The sequence below is a fragment of the Hoplias malabaricus genome, chromosome 4 (assembly GCF_029633855.1).
Source record: "Hoplias malabaricus isolate fHopMal1 chromosome 4, fHopMal1.hap1, whole genome shotgun sequence".
Classification (NCBI taxonomy): domain Eukaryota; kingdom Metazoa; phylum Chordata; class Actinopteri; order Characiformes; family Erythrinidae; genus Hoplias; species Hoplias malabaricus.
Genome location: NC_089803.1, coordinates 71396917 through 71421143, shown reverse-complemented (window position 1 = coordinate 71421143; position 24227 = coordinate 71396917). Strand labels below are relative to the sequence as shown.

Here is a 24227-nt window from a genome sequence, read left to right as displayed (position 1 = left end):
GGTGGCAGCTCAATCTCTAACACACCACAGCACTTTCATTACTGTAGCCACAAAGAACACACAACGTATTTATATTATATTATATTATATTATATTTTGTGGCCTAACTACAGTACTGTGGAAAACTTAAGGCACCTGAGGAAATGATTTAAAAAGATATTTATCTGAACAGTAAGTGTTCAAATAAAACAAACAAGAAATATCGTAAAATTATAATAAAAACAAACAGTGAGTGTGATAGTGTGTGTATGAATGTTGGATTAACCCTTTCCACACCTCTCCTGGTGACAGTTCAGTGTTATTTGAGGTGATCGTCCAGTGCCTAGTGTCAGAGGTTAATAAATACTTCACTGTGTTAAATGAAGTGTGCTGTAGATTTAAATCCATACGATCAGGAGAAACATCTGGAAACACACTGTTCTTCACTCGCTCACAACACAGCGTCTGCTTTTAGAACCAACATCCTTTATTTATGTTTTTGTGTTTATACTTTTACACAAGCACCACACTTATAGAGAAGATATATACTTTTTAATAACAATAATCTTCTTAGACTTTGTACTCCAGATAGATGTATTTTAGCCCAAAACAAGCTTAATGCAGCTCTGTGCTCCATCTTCTATTGAGTTGCAACTACAGCTGAATCTCAAATCTCTGTATTTTCACCATAAAACAGGGTCAGAGCATGACATAGGACTGAGGAATCCAAACACTGCTTGCAGCTATACATTTCTCCACACATTTCATGTTTTTATAACTGTGAAAACAAGAGGTAGATGATTGTTATTATATTCTCAGTATAAATTAAATACTATTGATTGGTGTGTAACATGAACTGAAGGTTATGTTCTGGTCAGAAATATTAAGAAGAAGGATAAACAGAGTTAAATATCACCTGGTGTTTTGTTAAAATGCTTCAAAACCAATTAAATTATGTGGCCATTTTATAACTAACTGCAGTATAATGCAGTGTTTATTCATGAGTTTAATTTCTTGGGGAAATGTGGGTGTGGCTAAACTCCACTAGGTTGTCTGGGTGGGATATGGGCGTGGTCATGTGTAAACTTTATTACATTCTTTATTCTTTTACACGACCCTGCCATACATATCGGCACAGGTTTTGTAGTTGAGAGTAGAACCACAAACACAGGGAGATCCCGGAGAACCAGAGGCGCTGCATGAGTGTGTTTGTGTGTTTGTGTGTTATTGTAGATTCTGGAAGGTTCTGGAGAAAATCATCCCAATCTGGTGCCTCCAGTGGTAAGTTTGACTGGAAATGATTCCAAAACCTAAACAAAACACACACACACACACACACACACACACAGTTGTATAAAATCACAGTAGCCTTGTTTGTACAAATGAATACAGCGTCTAGTGTGTGTGTGTGTGTGTATGTGTTTATTAGGTGTGTTACTTGTGATGGTAGATATCCGGGTCTCTGCTGATTCTGTTGTTGAAGCCGATGTAGAGATCGTCCCAAAGCAAACCTTTCAGGACCACGTTCCTCATCACCCCCACTCTGTTCCGGATCTGATCAATAATCAATAATCAACAGAAACTACAGTCAGATTCATTTATCCACTTTCCTCCTCATCCCCAGTTCTCAGCCTGTTCCAGATCTGTTCAGTTATCAATAATCAACCCCACCCCCACAACACAATTGTAGTCCATTAATCCCCAAACAGCTGATTTATGTTCACACTGTTCTTCCTCATTGTTTTGTTGTTGTTTTTGTTGTTTGTTGTTGTTTACCTCCACATATGCATGTTCTCTCTGAGGCCTGACAGAGGGAAAAGAAAGATCCAGAAAATCTACCAGATAATCGTAGCCTCCTTTCAGTGTCTCAAACCCATCATCGGTCTCAATCATCTGTCCGACAACGAAGGATGAGATTAGTTCAGATTAACTCAGGTTAGCTCAGATTAATCCAGATTATTTCAGATTACAGTTAGGGTTAGTGTTAATTCAGATTAGGGTTGGGTTAGATCGGATTAGCTCAGATATATTCAGATTAGGCTTAAAGTGCCACACTCAGGTTCTGATTAGATGTTTCTTTAGAGCAGAGATTATTAATATTTATAAAAATTTGGATTATATTCCTGTTATGTACACCTCAATTCAGATTAGTTCAGATAATTTCAGATAAACTCATATTAGTTCAGATTAGGGTTAGGGTTAATGTGCCATTCTGATTCTCTTACATTCATTCATTCATTGTCTGTAACCCTTATCCAGTACAGGGCGGATGTGCGTCCGGAGCCTACCCAGAATCACTGGGTGCAAGGCAGGAACACACCCTGGAGGGGGCGCCAGTCCTTCACAGGGCGACACACACTCACACATTCACTCACACACTCACACCTACTGACACTTTTGAGTCTCCAATCCACCTACCAACGTGTGTTTTGACGTGACGAAGTTTAATTTAATGTGTGTGGTAATGTGAGGCTGAAGCTAAATTTGTTTTAAAGTGCTTCAGAGTGATTTAATGTGGTTTAAAGTGATTTACCCGGATCACCAGGTTGTAGTCATGGAACCCGGCCCATTTGTAATAAAACTGAATCCAGTTTCTGTTTTTAAATATTTCAGAATGGACTGCAGCGTTTATTTCATCAATGTAAACATCAAACTCCCAATGTTCCTTAAACTGCGGTGAACCGTGTTTTGAGATTGCATCACTGCACAGAAAAAAAAACAGGTTAAAATCTACAAATAAACTGTTCAGCATTTAAATATTGACCCAGAGCCAGAATTATTCAGAGTACGTAAAAACACGTAAATACCACAAATACTGGATTTTAGCGATAAATATCAGTGTGTGGTGTTACACACCAAGAACAGCTGAAAAAGACATTCCTGTATTATTTTAGCCATTAAAAGCATAGCAAAATTTCTTCCTCAAAATGATATTCCCACTAGTGAGGTGCACCTGGGGCTAACATGTAGCGTGTTATACCAGATTTGAAGAGGGGCAAACAAATTTTGAGGAGCTAGGTGCTAAGAATTAGCATGCCATGCTAGCACTGTATGGAGGACCAAACCTGTCAAAATTAAAATGAAATAAATAAATTAATAAATGACTCAATAAAATGTATTTCCTCCATAATAATGATAATAATGATAAGAAAATTTAATATTTCAATTCTATTTTATCATTTTTTCTTTCAATGTATGAATTTAATTATTTATTCATTTATATTTATAACAGTTTCTTTTTTGCGTTCGTTTATTTCCTGATTTATTTTTTTCCTTGCTCTTATTCTTGCTCTTATATAATAATAAGGGTGCTGTCCATCAACGATGTCACGGAGCCTGAACATTCTTGGACACGTGCAAACACTTGTGCAAACTGGCCGCCACACAGCCACAAAAGAGACAAAAAAAGTGCAACATTGTTTAAAGTTTTTTTTCACCTTGTACTTCAGGCAAGAGAGAGAGAGAGAGTGCTTTGTGTGTGTGTGTGTATGTGGTATGGATGTTTGTGTGTGTGTGTGTGGGTTTGCACGTGTGTATGTGTGTGTGTGAATGTGTGTTTTTTTGTGTGTTTGTCTATGTGGCAGGAGGTGTGCGTGTGTAATTGTACCGTTGATGTTTCAGGGCCTTGGCCAGGTCCAGTGTTGCCCCGGGTGCTGGTGTCCAGGTGAATGTGTTCGGGCAGTCTTTCTGGATCAGCTTGTTCAGTCCCTCTGGGCTGTTCTTGATGTTGATTTCTTTAATGTATCTGTAGATTTATTTAAACATTTCTTAATCAAACCCCTTTTAATCTGATTTTATAAAAATATAATATGAGAGGAAACTATTTAAGGCGTGGTATGTTTGCTCCTGAGCTCCCCGTGCAGTTGTAGAGTGCCATATACTGTTACAGCACTGTCCTGAAACCAATGGGGAGTGGGGAAAAAGGTGGGGTTGTGGTTTCCTACCCTCCTTCAAAAGTTACATAGTGCAGTTTCTGTAGTGCTGAGCCCAGAATAGCAACAATAGAGGCTCTATTCTGTTAATTTAAATCACTACAAGTATTTAGGGTTTACTAACCTTTTTATTAGAACACAGAAATGAGTGTGAGCTCTTTCTTGCCCCAGTACTGTAGCTAAACCCAGGGCAACTCACATTTTTATTTTCCAGGATTTTTTCCTGGTTTCTTGTGTCTTTCAAAATAATCACATTTGTTTGAAGATGTAATTTTAATGTAAAATACTGCCTAGTGTTGCTATAAATATATAAATTATAAATAAAGGTGCTGCATGGGTAAAGGTCACCTGTCGGCCGGATGGGCCTCAGTGAAGTATCCCGCGAATGGGCAGTAAACTCTCGGCTGAAGATTCTTCACCAGCTGATGTTTATAATTCAGAAGTTTCCTCCTCTCCAATTTGATGAAATGAGATTTCCAGCTCTCTGCAGGAAAAGCACACACTTTAACAACAGAAAACACACTGAGCACATACCTCTCTGTCACTAGGGGCCACTCACAGAGTGGTTTAGCCACTATGCTAGTTAAGAACCACGTATCAACCAATCAGAAGATGACCATGCTGATACAAACATTAGCCATGTTTTTCTGTGACTGGAATAACTAATGACATGCTAAGATATGTTAGCAGATAGCCTTGTAGCATGGATAATACTAAATAACCCTGTATATTTAGATTAGAAACTGTAATGACATCCAGGTCACATCCTAACACACAAAAACATGCCACAGTGGAAACATCCAATCACAGAGGCTGCGTCCCAATTGCTCATTTAATACTAATTCTTTCAATACTAGTGTTTGAGTGTGTAGGGTGTAGTATAGTTAAAAGCGTCAATGTAGAGTACTGAAAAAACTCACAGTGCACAGTTAGAACCAGATCGGTAATGATAGATACAATCCAACGGGAAACGAGAAGGAATGAGCTTCTCCAGTCTGGAAAATGTGTCCCAAATTGTGCTCTACACCCTACAAAGTGCACTGAACAGAATTATAAATGTACTACTTCTACAGTGCACTAAATATTAGACAGAGGTACATGGAGCTTTTATTGAATATAATTGTTTTATTATTTGACGTACAGTGCAATATTTTTGTGCAGAAAAGATTATTTTATGACACACACTGTGCACTTCGCAGTGTGGAGGGAGATATTTGTGTTTCAGCCTTTGAACAAAATGGCAGACAGTGTTACAGCTGCGGCTTGGTGTGATCTACGTTGTCATAGCGACAGCTTATGTACTGTTAGCAGGAAATGGTGTTGTGTTAATATTTTGTTTACTACCCTGCACTCACACTATTAAGGTTAGTGTATAATATTAATATTAATATTACAGCCAGATTGACTGTGCAATTAGATATTTAGCAGGCTAGCAGCTAGCTGACCTGTGTATTTTCCTCCTTGGAAGCTCATGGGAAATCCAGAGGCTCCGCCGGCGAAGTCACTCAGCATCACATCAACACCAACGGGAAGCCTTCCGTTATTCGGCCGTGTACAGTCCACTGTGTTCAGGATCATGTGACCTGGGGTTGTGTCCAGAGTTAACTAACTTTACTGAACCAACTGCTCCTTGGTGGAAATAAGACATGTTTCACACTGTAAATGATTGTCCATCTGCAATTAGGAGCTCACCTTTATATTCCACTATTAAACATGTGTCCAGCTCCGGGTGAACTCCGTCCATCAGGATCATAAACCGCAAGTGTTTATCCACCTTAATAAAGTAAGTAAATAAACGAATGATTGAATGAATTTATCAGTCTTTCCCCTAACTCCGGCTATCCTCCAATTCCGGCCACTGCCGTATATGGTACAATTCCGCTCTCTCTTTGCCAATCGCATTGGGTAAAACAATAAAACGTAAGTTCCAGCATTAGTAGGGCATTTAAACATCAATCTTGCAAAAAATCACACATCTAAACAATATTTAAGTGTCTCTAACAGTGTTGTAATTCTTTGTGTGCAAAACTGCATGTTGAACACAACACATTTCCATTTCACGACAGATATTTCCCTCATTGTAAAAGTTAGCTTACCGGTTAGCTTCCCTGAGGGGAAAATTTACCACCATTGTAATCCTTACATGTAGAGTATGGATACCAACACAGGACAAACGTAATCTTATTGTGAACCTCTCAAAACCACTGAATGTGGTAGCAACTGTCTCGTTTGACTGTCACAAGCAGGGGAGGTGGCCGAAGTTAGGGGGCGCTCATAATCTTAGCAGTATTGGCACCTACTTAAACAAAAGTGTTTTTATCTAAAAACATATTTGATTCAAATTCAAGCAAGTCTTGGACATTAATCTACACAAATTTAACTCCTGAAAAATGTTGGTTTGAGTGAGTAAAATACTTCTATTTATTTACAGTTAGCTAAGATTTCCAACATCGTAATTTAAGTGGGCGGAAGTTGGGGTAATTACTAACTGGTCTCTTTAGGCTTCTCTCACAAATGTGTTCCTCCATAGCTACTGTTGCTAGGTTGGATAAGCTTTATTACATCTTTATGGACAAAGATACAATAAACTGCAACTCCCTATACATCGCAACATCAATATTTATTCATTCAAACTAATAAGGAACTGCAGAACACTGTTCTGTTAACGTTGTTGAAGGTGTGAAGTGAAGGTTCTCACGTTCTGCCAAACGCCGAAGGGAACAACGTTAATGTTCGTAAGGTTCACTCCACTTCGGTTTAGATACCTACAGATACACACACACACACACACACACACACACTGTTGAAGGAAAGTACACTGTGTTTATTCTGTTCTTTTTCTTTCTGGTTCAGAATCCAGAGATTTTACACAGTTCAGTTTTTAGGACCAAGTGGTAAATGCCAGAAACAGTCAGTAATTAAACAGTTTACATTTTAACTTTATAACTACACTCAACCAAAAGATCTCCTTAAACTGGTTCCATTCAGGTTTATAAGAACCTTGGTGCCTTTTTAGGTGTGTTTACACCAGTTTTAGTGAAACCGAGGATACATCACAGAACACGTTATCAACACGGGGCGCTGCACAGTGGCAATAAACAGAAGTGAGAAGATTGCTCCTTGTTGGAAAAGTGCTGAGAGCGATGTCATAGAAGAACCTCTTTTGCAAATACTTTTTTAATGGATAAAGAACCTTATGGTTCTTAATTTATTAATGGATGGACTTTTAAACCTTTAAAAGGTTCTTCACACTCACACATCTCTTAAGACAAACATGGTTCTTTATGGAACCAAAAGGGGTTCTTCTATGGCATCACTCTTAGTGCTTTTCTACCAACTTGGAACGGGCTCCGTTCCGATTCATGAACCTAATTTTGAACCGTTCAACGCATTTCCATCAACGTAATTAGGTTGAACCCGAAAAGTTTGTCCGTAGAGGGAACCGAAGCATAGCACCAGTGAGGACATCTGTGGGAGTGTCGAGGTGTACAGGAGCAACTTCTGTTAGCTGCCATTGTGCACCGCCCGCTGTTGATGATGTATTCTGTGGTTGTTTCCACTAAAACCGATGTAAACCTGAAAGGAACCCGTTCAAGAAGTTCTTTGGTCTGAAAATTGCTATCAAAGAACCCTTTATAGCTCCTTTATTTATAACACAGCATTTTGAACTGTGATTTTCCATTGAAAAGATGATATGGTTCTATTAGAAACCACCCTAAAGAGCTACTCTTTAAGAAAACATCTAACAAATGGATTTCATACCTTTCCTTTCAAAATTTGGTCCTTAACAATAAATAACAAAAAGTAATTGTTTCCTGGACTCAGCTGTTGCTGTGGTGTCTATCTTTCTATCTATCTATCTATCTAGCTGAATGCCACCCTTCATAACTATAGCTTTACTGAAGAGTACAGAAGGTAAATTCCTGACGTTATAAGCTTTAGGTTTTTAAGCATTTTTCATGATAACAGCATTTCCTAATTTTATTTTTAATCAGATCTTAAAATAAAGTCAGATATCAGAACACTCCCAAAACTCAAAGAAATTTAAAGCCTTCATCCCTTTTGAGGAAACTTAGAGAAACTGAAAACTGGAAATAAAGCAGGAAGCATTATTAACTTTTCATTATCAAAGACAAGTGAAACTAGAGGGGGAAAGTTCATGAACAAACTTTGAAGTTGGCTTGCCAAGTATTGCTAGCATCGTTGCCACATTAGCTTATTTGCAGCTTAATGGATATGACGTTAAAATTTATAGAAACTGTCACATAAGAATAAACACCACATTAAAAATACTCTCATTAGTTTTTGCAGAACACCTTAAAAAACTCGACATTAAAATAACAGCTATTATATTTAGGCTTCCACATTAAGTAGATGATTTTGCCAAAGTCACCTTAAAAACACCCTACCACCTTAAAAAGACTTTTGTTAAACTACTTTGTTCAAAAAACTGCTGCTGGAATTTGGCTTTCAACCTTAAGAATCCAGCCACCTTTATCTGTGGCTTCCTTAAGTCAGTGGGATATGCAGCATGAGTCTATGTGTATTGTCTATGAGTGTCTGTGTTAGAGTGGCAGTTAAATGTCAATGTTCCGGAAAGGTCTGCCATCCTATGAGAGGACCATGTCCTGTTTGAATGAGTGCTGCACGAAAACCGTACACCACATTGAAAAACTTTGCGATTGATTTGCTGCAGGAACTGTGCAGATTGAGCAAGAATTGTTTGTGTTATGGCCGTGTAAAAACACACAAACATTTTAAAAAAAGGTGTGCTCACCCAGTCAAGAATTACATTGAAGCCTAGGGGGCCTGGGCCCCTACCTAGTGCCGAACAAACACTCATAACTCAAAATGTGAAAGTATAAGGAAGTTATGGGGAAATGTTTGGCTGAAAATTGAATAGCGTTAGAGATATTAATTTCAATACATACTTATAGGAGTGTACACACCCTCCAAACAAATGCTTATAGCTTGGAAAACTTTTCCCAAATGGCTTAACTGAATAGACCATTACAACAAGGACACTCAGAGGATCGATTCAGTGTAAACATTTTTCATTTTGAGCAAGAATTGATCGTGTTATGACGAGTTAATCAAAGAACAAATTATTGAAAAACTACGCGCTGAGCCGCTCTGAAAATACATTGAACTCTATGGAAGCAGAAAACTTCCCTAGTGCCAAACAAAAATTCATAACTCAAAAACTGGATTTTCAAATGTTCTCACATTTACAGGTGCTGGGATGGGGAAGTATCTCTACCATTTAAAATTTAATTGAAGTCTGTAGGTGAAAGTATGAGGAAGTTATGGGGAAATGTTCAGCTGAAAAGTGAGGGCAGAGGAGTGCGATGACATCACGCACTCTAGCCATCCCCCATTCAAGTGAATGGAGGGATATTGAAGGAGGGATTAAATAGGACGGATGAGTGCGAGAGGTCTGATTTCCGAAAAGATGCGTCTAGGTGTGCCCAGGTCCGACCGTCTGAAATCTCGTGTCCGTAGCTTCAAAATTGACCGAGTTAGAGCAGGTTGAAATTTTGGCCAATGCATTCCTATTACTCTATGATCTATGATTGTGTGAAGTTTCATGGCTGTAGCATGAAAACCCTAGGAGGAGTAGCATTTTACATTTTGCAAATAGAATACTAGTAAGAAGAATATTTCGAAGAACAGTAATTTGGCTTTGACAAGCCAAATTAATAAAAAAAAAATTTTAAGTATTACAGGGGCCGGCTTGGAGCCATTTGCATGACTCTGCCCCTTTAGCATCTTTGGTCCCATGGGTCACTCCACAACATCAAAAGAAATTTGAAAAAGGGACGTTCTAAACATTGTGCCGATGGTGTTTATTGTTTATATCATGTATAATATTGGTTTAATAAAGTGATAAATGCCCACAGAACTCCAGGGTTTAATTGTAATTTAAATGATGTCTTTGATATATAAAACCTGCTTTAAAACTCCCACCAGAAAACGGGTCTGGATGTTTGTCCGACGTAAATCGGAACATCGGGTCTCTTCTCTGAAAGCAGCCGCAGAGTCGGATAACTGCAAAAACACAACATCACGCATTTATTACATGTCAGTAAACAAGAGCACCAGTCATCTGCCTTTATTACTTTAGTTTTTACATCTTTTATGAAGTTTTAAAAAAGAGAACATATTTTTTCCCAAGAAACATGAAGCAAAAAATTCTGAACTATTAGACAATCATTATATTATTATTAAATTAAAAATGTAACATAAGCATGTGTTATTTCACACATGCACAGTACATTATTGTGTGGAGTGTTTTTCTGTTTTCAGTCTAGAACCCACATTCTGTAAATACACTACACTAGAACTCACACTCTATTTGTTCATCAATCTAGAACCCACAGCCTATTGTAGCTTTTCCACTGTGTGGTGACTACTCTATGGGACTCTACTCTCTTCCTTCCACTCCCACAGCTCCCCCCCGAAATCTGGTGTCATCTCTAACCCTCGTCTCTAAGGGGAACAGTGGACTTTGGAAACCACAACAGTGGCGGTGGTATCGTTAAGCGGTGTTTACTCATGGTGTATTGGCGTGTTGTTGTTGTTTGGGACTGAACACAGCTCCGTCATCAGTTCAGACAGATCAGTAGAGTTTGTTCCTTCCTTGTTGCAGCGTCCAGCTTTCACTGGATTCTTTCATCGGCCACCAATCCAAGGAGCATTTGAACCTCTTCAAAAGACCACGGCGTCATTTTCCTTGGACCCATACACTTTGATGGAAGCAGTCTAGATCCAGTACTTTTTTTATACGAGTATAAAAAGGAATATGTGTGTGTGTGTGTGTGTGTGTGTGTGTGTGTATGTGTGTGTGTATGTGTGTACTGACCTTAGATGGTCTGAGTGGGAGTGGCTAATGTAGATGAGGTCAGTTTTGATGAGTCTCTCTATGGCGTCTTCTGGAGGATCATGGAGGAGCCACCAGCCGCGAGCAAACGCAGGACCAACCAACCAGGGATCGAACATGAATCTCAGCCCCCCAGCCGTAAGCTCCACACAGGCATGGGTTAAATACATCAGCTACACACACAGAGAGAGAGAGAGAGAGCTCTGTTTGTTCATCATTGGTAAGAAGCTGGGCAGTCTGTATTGTATTTGCTTTACACCAATCTAGAACCCTCACTCTCTTATTATAACAGTCTAGAACCCACATTCTGTTACTATAAACATCTAGAACACTCATTTTCTAATTATATAAGTCCCAAACCTTCACTCTGGAATGAAACCACACTTGGTTACTGCACAGGTCTAGAACCCTAACTCTGAATATATTAGAAACATAACTGTAATTACACCTATCTAGAACCATCACTCAAGCCAATTCTGTCCAGCTCTAATCCAGAGAGCTCTGATATTTCAGGTCCTGGATTTAATATCTGTGTGTGTGTGTGCATGTTCAGTACGTGTTTTTACTACCGTAACTTCTCCAGGTTGTAGTTCCTCTGCCGGTCGGGGATCAGTCTTCCATGGATCTGGAGGGTCCAACTCCAAAAGCGCCCAACCTCCATCATCACACCTTAACACTTCTACACACACACACACACACACACACACACAGCTTTAATGGCGAAAGGGAACACTAAAGAGAGGAGCTTTATTTGAGGGTGGAGCTTTAGAGGAACCACTCAAAGGAGGAGCTTTATTTGGGGGGGGGGGGGGTATTTGGGGGAGGAGCTTTAGAGAACTCTACTGTAATCTTGATTCACTAAAAAAAATTATTATATATACTGACATATTTAGGCTGCCCCTAATTTAATTATGTCAGTATATTTAATAATTTTTTTTGTGAGTCAAGATTACAGTAGAGTTCTCTAGCAAAAATGTCATTTTATTTAACATTTCATGGCATTGGAAATTCCCCCATTTATTGAATTAATATTTATTTATTATCATTATTATTTTTGAATATTTAATATCTTGTTTTCTGTTGTTTCCACATGCTCATACATGTTCTACCATAAAGTGCTATGTGGTTGCACACTCTATCTCCACTGGTCTTACATGTGCCTTCTCCACACAAACTTAATATGACTTGCCTCCGTTGCCCAAGTGATCTTCCACTTCTCTAGATTCTCCCAGTGAAACCACTGGCCTTGTTGTGCCGGTGATGCTGCTGTTGCTTTCTTTCTGGTGATGTGGCTTTATTAAATGCTTTCCACGAATCACCTGACCCAAGGCCCGCTCTTCCACATTGCACTTGGCCAATCACATCCCTTAGCTCTAATGAGCTCCTAGCTACCTGCACTGCCACATGTAGGTTCCACCTCCTTCCTGCTTTTGTGATTGGTGCTGCTGCTTTAACCACTGCATCTTTCGATCCTGACAAAATCATCTCGCAACTCACCTTTGCACATTTAAATACCTCAACTAAACTTGTGAGAGGTAGCTCGGGCTAACCCAGTACCCCTCTCCCATACCATGCCACACTGATTAAACACTGCAGCACCCCTAGTCACTTCCTTATGGCCTTGTTAAAAATCCTTTTTTTTATCCTCTCTACTTCTGTGATTGATCATAAACAGACAATGGCCACAGTAAGCCAAATTGTAGACACCACAGTTTCAACTTCTCTGGCAAACACAATCTATCAATGCTATTAACAGCCTTCACCAGTTCAGCTTTTAGTCCCACAGCTTGTTTGGTATCATTTAGCACTGCACCATACCATCTACCTACACTCTTCACTGGTCTTCTCCAGTACTGTAAGAATCATTCCTGTACAAGTTTTCCTTGAAATCACACTCCCACCTCAGAAATCTGGACACAGATTGTTAGTGTGAGGTGTCTGTTGGTTGAAAAATGAGCATTTTTGATGCTAATTCATTAAATGGCATATTACTGTGACAAAATAAATGTGTAGCATCAGACTGACTTATTTTTCTTGATATTCTAAGCTCTGGGATGTATGACTGATAAAGATCTGACAGTCACAGCAGGCCCAGACTTTCAGGAATTTAGTTCAGGGCAAATATGGACAATATCTCAACAAATAAACAATGTTTTGACACATTGGCAGTTTTCTCAGCTGCTGATAATAATAACAATTATTATTATTATTATTATTATTATTATTATTATTATAATCTTTTAAAAATATGATGAAATAATACTTATTTATTTAGAATACACACAGTAAAGTATTATTTAAGCTTTTTAGTTTATATCTGTTGATCTAATGCAATATTATTTGAAGTGAAACCTACAACAATCTTGAAAAACTATAAATCAATGATAGGGAGACAGCGTGGGTTGACGTCACTTGAGTCAAAACGAAACTGAAAGTTGTGATGGGAAAATGCAGATTAACACCAATGAGTAATGGTTAATGATATCTAATGACACAATATATTCAGGGAAGTAATTGTATTAAATAATCTTGATTAAATCTTACTAGATTATGTAGGCCTTAGTGTGCAGCTTAGTGTGTGGACCTGAAGGGACTTATTACATTGTTTTACTGTGACCCAGGAGATAGCAGAGACTGTGGGAAGAGGAAAGTGCTGCTGAGATTAGAATGGGAGACTAGATAGAGTGGAAGAAAGGCAGTCAACAAACTGAAGGACATCCCTCACCGTCCGCAACCATTTTTCCTGACAGCAATAAAATAGGAGATAACGAGGCACCAATAAGGGAATGTTTGTGTTGATGGAGTGAGACATGATGTAATAACACCCAAATGGCACACATGATGGTGTATATGACTGGGGTCATATATATACTGCATGATTTTTTCAATAAAGGGAGAGATTGAGAGAATGCTTGACTCTGTGTCTTTGTTTCTCTGATTTCTCCTCGGGCCTGAGAAGCGGTCCTCCTTCCTGGTTGCACTTAGACAATTGCCATAAAAAAAAAAAAAATACCGTGGTTCTTGTCCTGAGCAGAGTCGTCAGTTATGATTATAGTGAATATGATTAGAATCCTTCATGAGAGTAAAATAAAACATAGATTTTGAAGGAGCGCCTTGATTTTCAGGTGTTGTTTCAAACTGGATTACTCCCAGAGGCTTCACAGCACAGTGATGAAAGTGCTATCTTTAGAAACGGTAGGATCTGCGGTTGCTAACGGTATACGGAGCTCAGAGATGCATTGAGACATTCAAGAATTATAAAGATGATTATATAAGTTGTGCTTTTTACCCTGCGAACTGCAGGGTTCAGGTTACCTTATCTGGCACTGAGCTAAAGGCATTCACTAAATCTAGGAAAAATTACATGTAGATATATTCAAATTAATATAAGATAATTATAATCCAAATATTCCAAATACAGACTAAATTAATTATGCCAGTGATTTAGCCCCATACAGCACTCTCTGCTTGTCCACATGTCCAACAGGTTTGTCCCACTCAGTGAGATCCCCGTGGATGAGCCTGTGGTGACAGGGGGCTCTACTCTACATTTTTGTATTTCCATCTGATCTCAATGTTGTTAAGGGCAGACTAAAGAGATATGAAGTAGATCTCTTTTTTAATTTTTCCTTCCTCTGGGTATTTGGGGTGTGTGGCTTTTTTTTTTTATATAAAATTAATATTCATGAAAGAAAGAATTCTCACCCAGTTGATCCTGCAGGAAACTGTCCGGAGGATTTTCATATTTCATCGTAGATACATTAAGCTTCCAAAAGTGTTTAGTGCAGCGCACCGTCCTGCAAACAGAAGTGTTTACACACATGGAACACAGATTCAGGTCTGTTTATTAATTTACCTATTTATTTATGCAACTGAATTCATTTATTTATTTAATAAGCAGCTTTATATATAAACTTCAGCAGTGGGACCTTGGTACAATCACCTCCAAATAAGGAGTACTTTCTCCTTCTAAAGCTCTGCCCCTAAACAAATATAGCCCTCTTCCCAGGAGCTTTAGAAGGAACATTGAAGGGAGGACTTTTATTTGGGGGAGGAGCTTTAGAGGGAACACTGAAGAGAGGGGCACTGTTTGGAGGAGGAGCCTTATTTGGGGGAGGAGCTTTAGAGGGAACACTGAAGAGAGGGGTATTATTTAGAGGAGGAGCTTTAGAGGAACACTGAAGGGAGGAGCACTGTTTGGAGGAGGAGCATTATTTGGGGGAGGAGCTTTAGAGGGAACCCTGAAGGGAGGAGCACTATTTGGAGGAGGAGCTTTATTTGGGGGAGGGGCTTTACAGGGAACCCTGAAGCGAGAGCATTATTTGAAGGAGGAGCACTATTTGGGGAGGAGCTTTAGAGGGAACACTGAAGGGAGGGGCATTATTTTGAGGAGGAGCTTTAGAGGAACACTCACGGGAGGAGCACTGTTTGGAGGAGGAGCCTTATTTGGGGGAGGAGCTGTAGAGGGAACACTGAAGGGAGGAGCACTATTTGGAGGAGGAGCTTTATTTGGGGGAGGGGCTTTAGAGGGAACACTGATGTCAGCTCATTGGTCCCTACAACCCATACTATTACACTGTACATATCTGAGAGGTACTGCCTTTCTGAGATCTCCAGGTTATTAAAGCCAGAGAACAAGTGGCTTGATGAATATTTTAATGAGGCTGTGGACCTATATTTTTTATAGTGCTGTTTAATCAATCAGACACTCAAACAATCCCACAATGTACTGCAAAATGTAGTATACAACCCTTGTACACTAGTAGACAGCGGATATGTATAATCCATTGCGCTGTTTGATAAAAACCCTGTTGTGTCTGGAATTGTTCACTAATTTTCTAAATTCCGTTCCCTATTATAGTGCACTTAATAGTGATTAATAGTGAGGGGAATTGGGGTAGGGACCCAGTTCAAACACAGCTTTAGTGAGAGCCACTGGTTGGCACACTCTCATCTTCTCTCACCTTTGGTCCAGATCCTCTATATCTCTGATGAAGCGCCCCCCCTGGTGTTTGCACTGGTTCCTGCAGGCTTTCAGAGTGTCCAGCTGTTTGTAGATGATGAAACCGGGTCCATCTGGGTAATTAATAATGTTTATTCCTTCCTTTAGACTCTGAACTTCTGTAGCGTCCAGCTTCAAAACTGTCTTACACACCTGAGCCATGGGGAACTAGCAGAAACCCACACACACACACACACAAACAAACACCAACACGAACGCGCACACACACAAACACCAACACGAACGCACACACACACACACATACACACACACACAAACATATACACCCACACACACACGCACACAAACACACACACACATATACACCAACACAAACACACATGCGCACGCACACACACATACACCAACACACATGCACACACACACGCGCACACATACACCAACACAAACACACAAGCACACACACACGCACACACAAATGCAAATACACACACACACACAGGATATAACTGTCATATCTCTGAAAGTTTGGAGATGCTATGTTTCTGCTCTGAGCTCTAGCACTCACTCTACACACAGTATTTCATTGGAGCCTAATCCTGAACGCTGTGTTTTAAACCCGATCCCTCTGGTCTTTAAAGACTGACACTCCCCCATGGTTCCTCCTGTAGATCCTTAGAATAGAAATGGTTCTGGATTCATTTCTTTACATTCTACAAGTTTTTCTTTCAGCAAGAAGAAGGTGAGCAGCTGAAAAGTTTATTCTCCTGAACAGACTCTGACGATGAGGTCGAACAGAATGATGATCTTCTGTAAGTGATTTGGAGGTGGTTTTACAGAATCAAACATGGTCAGAACTGATAGAAATTTGAGAGGTGTGTGTGGCCACATGTAACACCTTCGCGTCCTGTACCTGTCCTTAATTGTGTCAACAGCAGAAAACACCAGGGGCTGTAAGAGTTTAGGCGGCTTAAGGAAGTATAGAGCAAAACTTTCTGTGGTTGTGATGGGTGTCTCTTATAATAAAAACAGACTGAATATTTTCTCTGGATTTTGTGACATATTTAATATTTGACTGTGATTTAATGAACCACTAGGATACGATATGACATTAGGAAAACCATAACAAAATACAGTGTCAAAGTATTAGTGTTCATTTGTAACACCAAATAGGACATGCTGCATTATCTAGCTGTAATTATCAATACATTTCACCCTTTATCTCACTCATTTCCTCTAATTATTGCAGACAAATAAACATAGCACCAAAAGTAAGCACCAAATTTCTTTGTCGTAACAGTGCTTCTTGCTAATAAACTTTATACCGTTACTGTTAATTTCCCTTTTAAATGGTGCCACATTTATAAGGAACATGCATTTGTGGGATGAGCAGTAGAGCCGAGTATGTGGGTTGTGCCCATGAGCTTATTTTGTTTGATGGTGTGAGTCGGCATCTCCCTCACTGGAAAAACGAGGCAATATCAATGCAGAAATATGGAGATGAAATTCTGCAACCAGTGCCAATCCCATATCTCCACAGTCTGGGACCGAACTCTATCCTCAAAGATGACAACGTTTGCCCCCACAGAGCAGTGTTTATCAGAGACTACCTCAGAGACACCCCAGAGATGGTCAATGTCAAGAGCAACCGAGAAGTCCTGAACCATGCATCCGTGTGTATGCTCACTTTTAAAGAAATTTGATGGACTTTGAATATACTTTTTTTAAAGGGTCATGTTCAAGGCTAAACGGACTCTGTGTGTCTTGGTTAATCAGTAAATATCAATGATGATATTTGAAATATGAGGTTTTAGTAATCCAGGTTTTTTATTAAAATTTTCATGATGTATTACGATCACTATTTGTGTGATCTGGTGAGATCAAAAGTATATATAAATATATAAATATAACAACGTTTTACTATAAAGATTTGGGCACTTTTTTTGTAATCCATCAAGGGCAATAATGTAATTTGATATTGTGAATTATTTTTGGTTAGAAACAATAAAAGCTACTGAAATACAAGGGGCAAAAATAAAAAGTTGTACCTGAATGTACCTGAAATTTGTCCACATTCTGCATATATTTGGTTTTAATAAAGTGCATTAATGATTTTAATTCTAAATGTAGATTTGGACTTTTGTGTATGTAATGGTTATAGTATTTTTACAGTATTCATGCTTGGCAGTTTTTAAAGAGTTTTTCTTATTTAATAGTAACACTATAATCTTACTACAAAAATATTACATGCTGGTATTGTTCAGTATAAATATGTCCTCTTGTCGGACATTTCACCTTTGTAGTGTTTCGTATTCAGTTGTTTCATTTCCAGTGTCTTAGTCATATCGCTCCCTTCAGTCTGTCTGTTCCTCGTTTTGTCCCATTCGTTCCTCGCTTCGTTTCCTCTGTCATTGTTTTGTTTCTCCATCGTCTTTGAGTCTCAAGTCTGTCTGTTTCTGCTTTTCCTTGTTTTGGTTTTTGCTCAAGTCTCTGTCTCTGTTTCGTTATATTTTGTAAATAAAAGTAACTATGTTTTAGTGTGTGCTTTCGTCTCCGTCAGTCTGCCCTCCGCGTTCCTGACAAAGTGCTTTATTATTTTAAGTTGAGAAACACTATTCTTGAACCATTTCATTGTTTTCCAACCCAGTGGTAAACCCCATCCTATCTTTACTTCTGAAAGGCGCTGAGGCGCTGTTTGTAATCTCAGTCATATCATTGACCTACTACATTAACCTCAATCTAAATGTATTTATTCCTTGTAGCATTGCACAACTTCACCAGCCTTTTGTTTCCTGTTCCAATATTTTTTAAAATGCTTTGCGCTGGGATCCAATTCAAAATGGACAAATACAGTACTGTGGAAAGTGTTTTGACACCTGAGAAAATGAGATTTAAAAAGCTATTTTTCTGGGCATTAATGGTTTATTTACTCAACAAACAAACAATTCCTGGTTTTAGAGTTCATTCACTGTGTTAAATTTAACAAATCCATACGATCAGGAGAAACATTTGGAAACACACTGTTCTTCACTCGTTCATGTAAGAAATTACAGCATGGACCCAAATGTGACTGGCTTAACTTGCTGCAATCAACAATATTAATATCATAACAAATGTTCCAAACCAGTGTGTCTTCCTAGAGATAGGTTGATCATTTGACATATTTAGTATATGAACAGGTACTAGTCTAGACATGAAGGTGACAGAACTCAATACACATTAAGTTCCTCACAGATGACAGGGTTCCATGTGTATTGTGTTTCTTAGGAGGAGCTGAGATGGAAGGCGGTATTGTCAAACTATATAAGTTGTGTGTTTCTATTACTCAATGTTCAGTCCAGCTCCGCTGAACCCATGGTACATGGTACCGTAATAAAGGTTTTTCATTTTTTCATCAATTTTTGAGAGACGTCCCATTTTTTTCCTACACTCACAGCACAGATATTATTTTATAGAAAACATAATCCTTTTATCTTTACTGTATTTGTTGTAAATATACATTTTTAAACAAGCACCACACGTACTGAGAAGATACATTATTTTAAATAATGATAGTCTTAGGTGTCTAAGAGTTTTGCACAGTACTGTAACTAACTATAGCTCTGTCTCTAAATGATCGTGTGAAAATATTTCAGTCACTAAAGGTTCATTCTTTCAAAAGATGATTTCCTGTGTATTTTAAAGAAACACACAACACCTTGTGCATGCTCTTGTTTGAAATCATACTGTTTCCACTTTACAGAGAAAGAAATCTATTTTTATTGACTCTTCAGAAGCTTTAGATACAGTTTCCTGCCTTCAACAAAGCTTCATAATGTTATCTTGGTTTGCTTGGTTTCAAAATGACTGCGGTGCGTGCGTTTGTATGTGGCTCTGAGTCTGTGTCTGAGTAAAGTGTGTTTTAAGGGTGTAACAGGCAACAGACAGGCGCTTTTTCACCCACAGATGATGCAAGTTCCGTTACTGAATGCCTTCAACTCTGCTCTGATGAACACAATTAGCATAAATTTAGTCTCAATGCAGAAAAGACTAGAGACATGTCGCTCGCTGCAGCACAATGTGATCATGAATATCTTACTGTTTCCACCACGAATGGATTAAGGACCAAGTTAGAATTTCGCTCGATGAGAAAGTAGCATTTAAATACATTGTGAAATTATCTGTAAATGTAAGATACATTTATTTATTTATTTATTTATTCAATCTTTAGATGAAATAAACCACAGTTTAAATGTCACCTATTATCCACCTCTTGCTGAGGTCTCGTTTCTCTGAGTTCTTACATCAGAAAACAATCTACGCCTGCTTCAGTTTCTCTTCTTGAAAAGTGGGTATCAGTTCAGCAGTCTGCATTCAGATTTATCGCTGATGACTTTTAACACACTCAGTCTCCAGTTAAAAAATTTTTGTAATCTGTTTTTGTTAATGGAGACTAGACATAAAAATACAGTGATTTTGGATCTAAAACACACTTTTTAAAGTGAGATATTGATGTAAAAAACAGTGGATTGTTCTGATCACTGTAAAGCTGTTATTTGAAACTGATCAGATACTGATCACACCGTCTACTTTTATTCACAGTGCTTCAGCAACAAGGAACACCTTCCAGAACATTCTGCTTTTAATTTTTAATTGCTTTGGACTTTATTTGTACTCAGTTTCCATAATTTCTCTTTTCAATTTTAATCGCCCTTGGGTTCGTGAAAGGTGCTTTATTAATTGAATTATTAATATTACACTGTTTGAGTTTAGAAACAAACAGAAAACTCCTCTGGAATTTTTAATGGCTTCTGCTGGAGCCACAGTTCCATTTTGTATTTCATTTTTTCAGAGGAAAACTATGAGAAAAAAACTCAGCTGAATAGTATTTTTTCAAAATTGGTTTATTCATCAAAAAAATACCCGCATTTTAAATTAAGTTCATCAAAAAATTAGTTTACAACCTAAAGAAGTAGGTTAGAAGTCTGAATATAGTCTGTATGTCGTCTGAATGATAAAGAGAGAAGAATGTATTGGTCAAAGGAAAAGTGCTGCAAAAGCATGTGCATTGGTTCCTACCCCATGTAAGACACGTTGGAATGACTTAGCCATGATCCACAACTGATCATCCAGCCCCACTGCCTGACCTTACTAATCGAGGATGAATACAATCAAATCCCCACAGAAGTGTTTCAGCACCTAGTGTGGAGCAGTAGAAGGTGTTAAAGCCGCAAACAGGGGCAGAGGTTTGAGAGTGTAGTGTATTATACTGTTTCCACTTTACAGAGAAAGAAATCTTGTGCTGCTATTTTAATTGACCTCTCTGAAGCTTTAGGTACAGTTTCCTGCGTTCAACAAATCTTCATAATGTTACGTTTGTTCAGAATGTTATTTACTATTCTTCACTTTTTCTAAAAAGAGCTTCCTCTTTTGTTGGGTGTAACAGGCAACAGACAGGCGCCTTTTCCCCTACAGATGCTGCAAGTTCCGTTACTGAATGCCTTCAACTCTGCTCTGATGAACACAATTAGCATAAATTAGTCTCAATGCAAAAAAGACTAGAGACATGTCGCTCGCTGCAGCACAATGTGATCATGAATATCTTACTGTTTCCACCACGAATGGATTAAGGACCGAGTAAGAATTTCGCTTGATGAGAAAGTAGCATTTAAATACATTGTGAAATTATCTGTAAATGTAAGATATATTTATTTATTTATTTATTTATTTATTTATTTATTTATTCAATCTTTAGATGAAATAAACCACAGTTTAAATGTCACCTATTATCCACCTCTTGCTGAGGTCTCGTTTCTCTGAGTTCTTACATCAGAAAACAATCTACGCCTGCTTCAGTTTCTCTTCTTGAAAAGTGGGTATCAGTTCAGCAGTCTGCATTCAGATTTATCGCTGATGACTTTTAACACACTCAGTCTCCAGTTAAAAAATTTTTGTAATCTGTTTTTGTTAATGGAGACTAGACATAAAAATACAGTGATTTTGGATCTAAAACACACTTTTTAAAGTGAGATATTGATGTAAAAACAGTGGATTGTTCTGATCACTGTAAAGCTGTTATTTGAAACTAATCAGATACTGATCAAACCGTCTACTTTTATTCACAGTGCTTCAGCAACAAGGAACACCTTCCAGATCATTCTACACCTCACTAAACGTGTCTCACTTTCACAGATTCAGCTTTTAATTTTTAATTGCTTTGGACTTTATTTTTTACTCAGTTTCCATAATTTCTCTTTTCAATTTTATGGCTGTATTATTTTATCGTGTTTATTGTCATATATAATGTGTTTATTTTATGTCACAGATGGTTTGCTGGATTTACTTGGAATTATTTTTTTAAAAATCCTTAATTAACATCTTCATAGACTTTTCTCTGTTTCATTTCTTTTATAGATTTTATTGTATAATTAATTTCAATAAATATTTATATTTGTGAATAACAGTAAAAAGACTAAACTTAAAATCTACCAAAATAACCATTAAAGCAGGAACAGTAAAACTGTAAAATAAATCATTTAAATTGAAGTGTAATGCAGCAGGTACAAGTCATTGTCGACTTTAATCTGAAGAGTGTGAAATTAAACCTAAAAAGCTCTTACCTCCGTCAGTACAGCATTTAGAATTAGAAACACTTCTAATGCGCACACGCTTTATATAGTGTGTGCACGTGGGGATGTGGAAGGGAGTGGCTGTAGGTATATGTCATGAGACAGACTCTGATGCTATTCTGATGTTATCTGAGTCTAAGCTGCAGGACAGGCCTCAAGGGCTTTATTCATCACAGCTCCACGGCCCCTGACTGTCCACAGACACTGGACTTTACCAGGAACCGCGCACTGCCTTTTATTACTGCAGCTTTAACACACTCAGGATATGGAGAAGACCAGTGTTTCTTAAACATTTTTGTCTTGACGTCCCCCCCTCCCAAAGGAGCATGCGGGCGCACACACACACTCACACACACACCACTTGATCAGGATGTCATGTGACTGGCTGTTATTTGCCAGATCTTTACAGCAAGTCACACACACTGCTGAGGGTGGTTAATTTTATTTCTGACTTTTATTTTCTTGCTGATAATGCAGACACTTGGAAGGTTTTTTTCTCATTATCTTCAGTTTTATTCACACTCACAGGAAGACGCTTGTGTACACTGTCTATAAATGGTCACTTTGGTGGCTATTCCACTGCCTGGCATCGGCTCGGCTCGGCTCGGCTCAGATAAACGTGCATTTCCCTGGTCGCTTTTCCACTACCACAGCTCCCCTGCGAAATGTAGGCAGCGGCGTCACAAAACCCTGTCTCTAACAGGAAACGTGGGCATTGAAAACCACACCAAATGCAGCAGTAACATACAATTATGTATGTTAAGGTAAAAAAAAATACTTCCGCAGATGTAAAACATGCTGTCTGTACATGTAAAAGAAATACCTCTCACTCCATCAATAAACATATTTTACATCTGGACACGTATGATTTTTAAGTGTACAGACATCAGAATTAAGACTTAATAATTTTTGGAGTTTTGGCCCCGAATGCATGCCATACTGACTAGGCATGAAGAGGGAGTAAAAATGTCCCCGATCCAGGTACCAGTGGAAAAGCAGAAGAACAGAGCCGAGTCGAGCAGGTTCCTTTCAGTGGAAAAGTGCCATTACACCATTTAATCGCCCTTGGGTTCGTGAAAGGTGCTTTATTAATTGAATTATTAATATTACACTCTTTGAGTTTAGAAACAAACAGAAAACTCCTCTGAAATTTTTAATGGCTTCTGCTGGAGCCACAGTTCCATTTTGTATTTCATTTTTTCAGAGGAAAACTACGAGAAAAAACTCAGCTGAATAGTATTTTTTCAAAATTGGTTTATTCATCAAAAAAATACCCGCATTTTAAATTAAATTCATCAAAAAATTAGTTTACAACCTAAAGAAGTAGGTTAGAAGTCTGAATATAGTCTGTATGTCGTCTGAATGATAAAGAGAGAAGAATGTATTGGTCAAAGGAAAAGTGCTGCAAAAGCATGTGCATTGGTTCCTACCCCATGTAAGACACGTTGGAATGACTTAGCCATGATCCACAACTGATCATCCAGCCCCACTGCCTGGCTTTACTAATCGAGGATGAACACCATCAAATCCCCACAGAAGTGTTTCAGCACCTAGTGTGGAGCAGTAGGAGGTGTTACAGCAGCAAACAGGGGCAGAGATTTGAGTGTGTAGTGTATTATACTTCATTAGAATTACATTGACGCTTAGAATCCAGGGCTAGGTCCAGATACTAGGTCTACACCACAGTTAGGTCACAACGGAAAGCCGTGACTGCAATCGACTTGCTTTGTGAACTGTGTAGGAGCCACATGTGTAACCCCAGGAAGGACAGCAGTTGTTATCATGGTTAATGTGTGACATATGGGTGGGTGTCAGAGACACTAGCGATTGGACAACAAGCCACTGGGGTTATTAACTTGACATTT

At 38.5% G+C, this 24227-nt stretch overlaps 1 protein-coding gene across 1 annotated transcript; it reads right to left on the bottom strand.

Moving 5' to 3' along the window:
- Positions 1-468: 468 nt before the first annotated feature.
- On the bottom strand, positions 469-22360 carry cmah (cytidine monophospho-N-acetylneuraminic acid hydroxylase). Its single transcript, XM_066669695.1, has 15 exons — positions 22354-22360; positions 15756-15961; positions 14497-14588; positions 11361-11470; positions 10774-10964; positions 9879-9959; positions 6610-6676; positions 5604-5685; positions 5357-5494; positions 4260-4395; positions 3587-3724; positions 2513-2681; positions 1756-1872; positions 1418-1533; positions 469-1289 (listed from the first exon to the last, which is right to left on the bottom strand). The coding sequence occupies exons 2-15, from the start codon at positions 15953-15955 to the stop codon at positions 1079-1081; spliced, it is 1848 nt and encodes a 615-aa protein (XP_066525792.1). The 5' UTR covers positions 15956-15961; positions 22354-22360; the 3' UTR covers positions 469-1078.
- Between the last annotated feature and the right edge of the window lie 1867 nt (positions 22361-24227).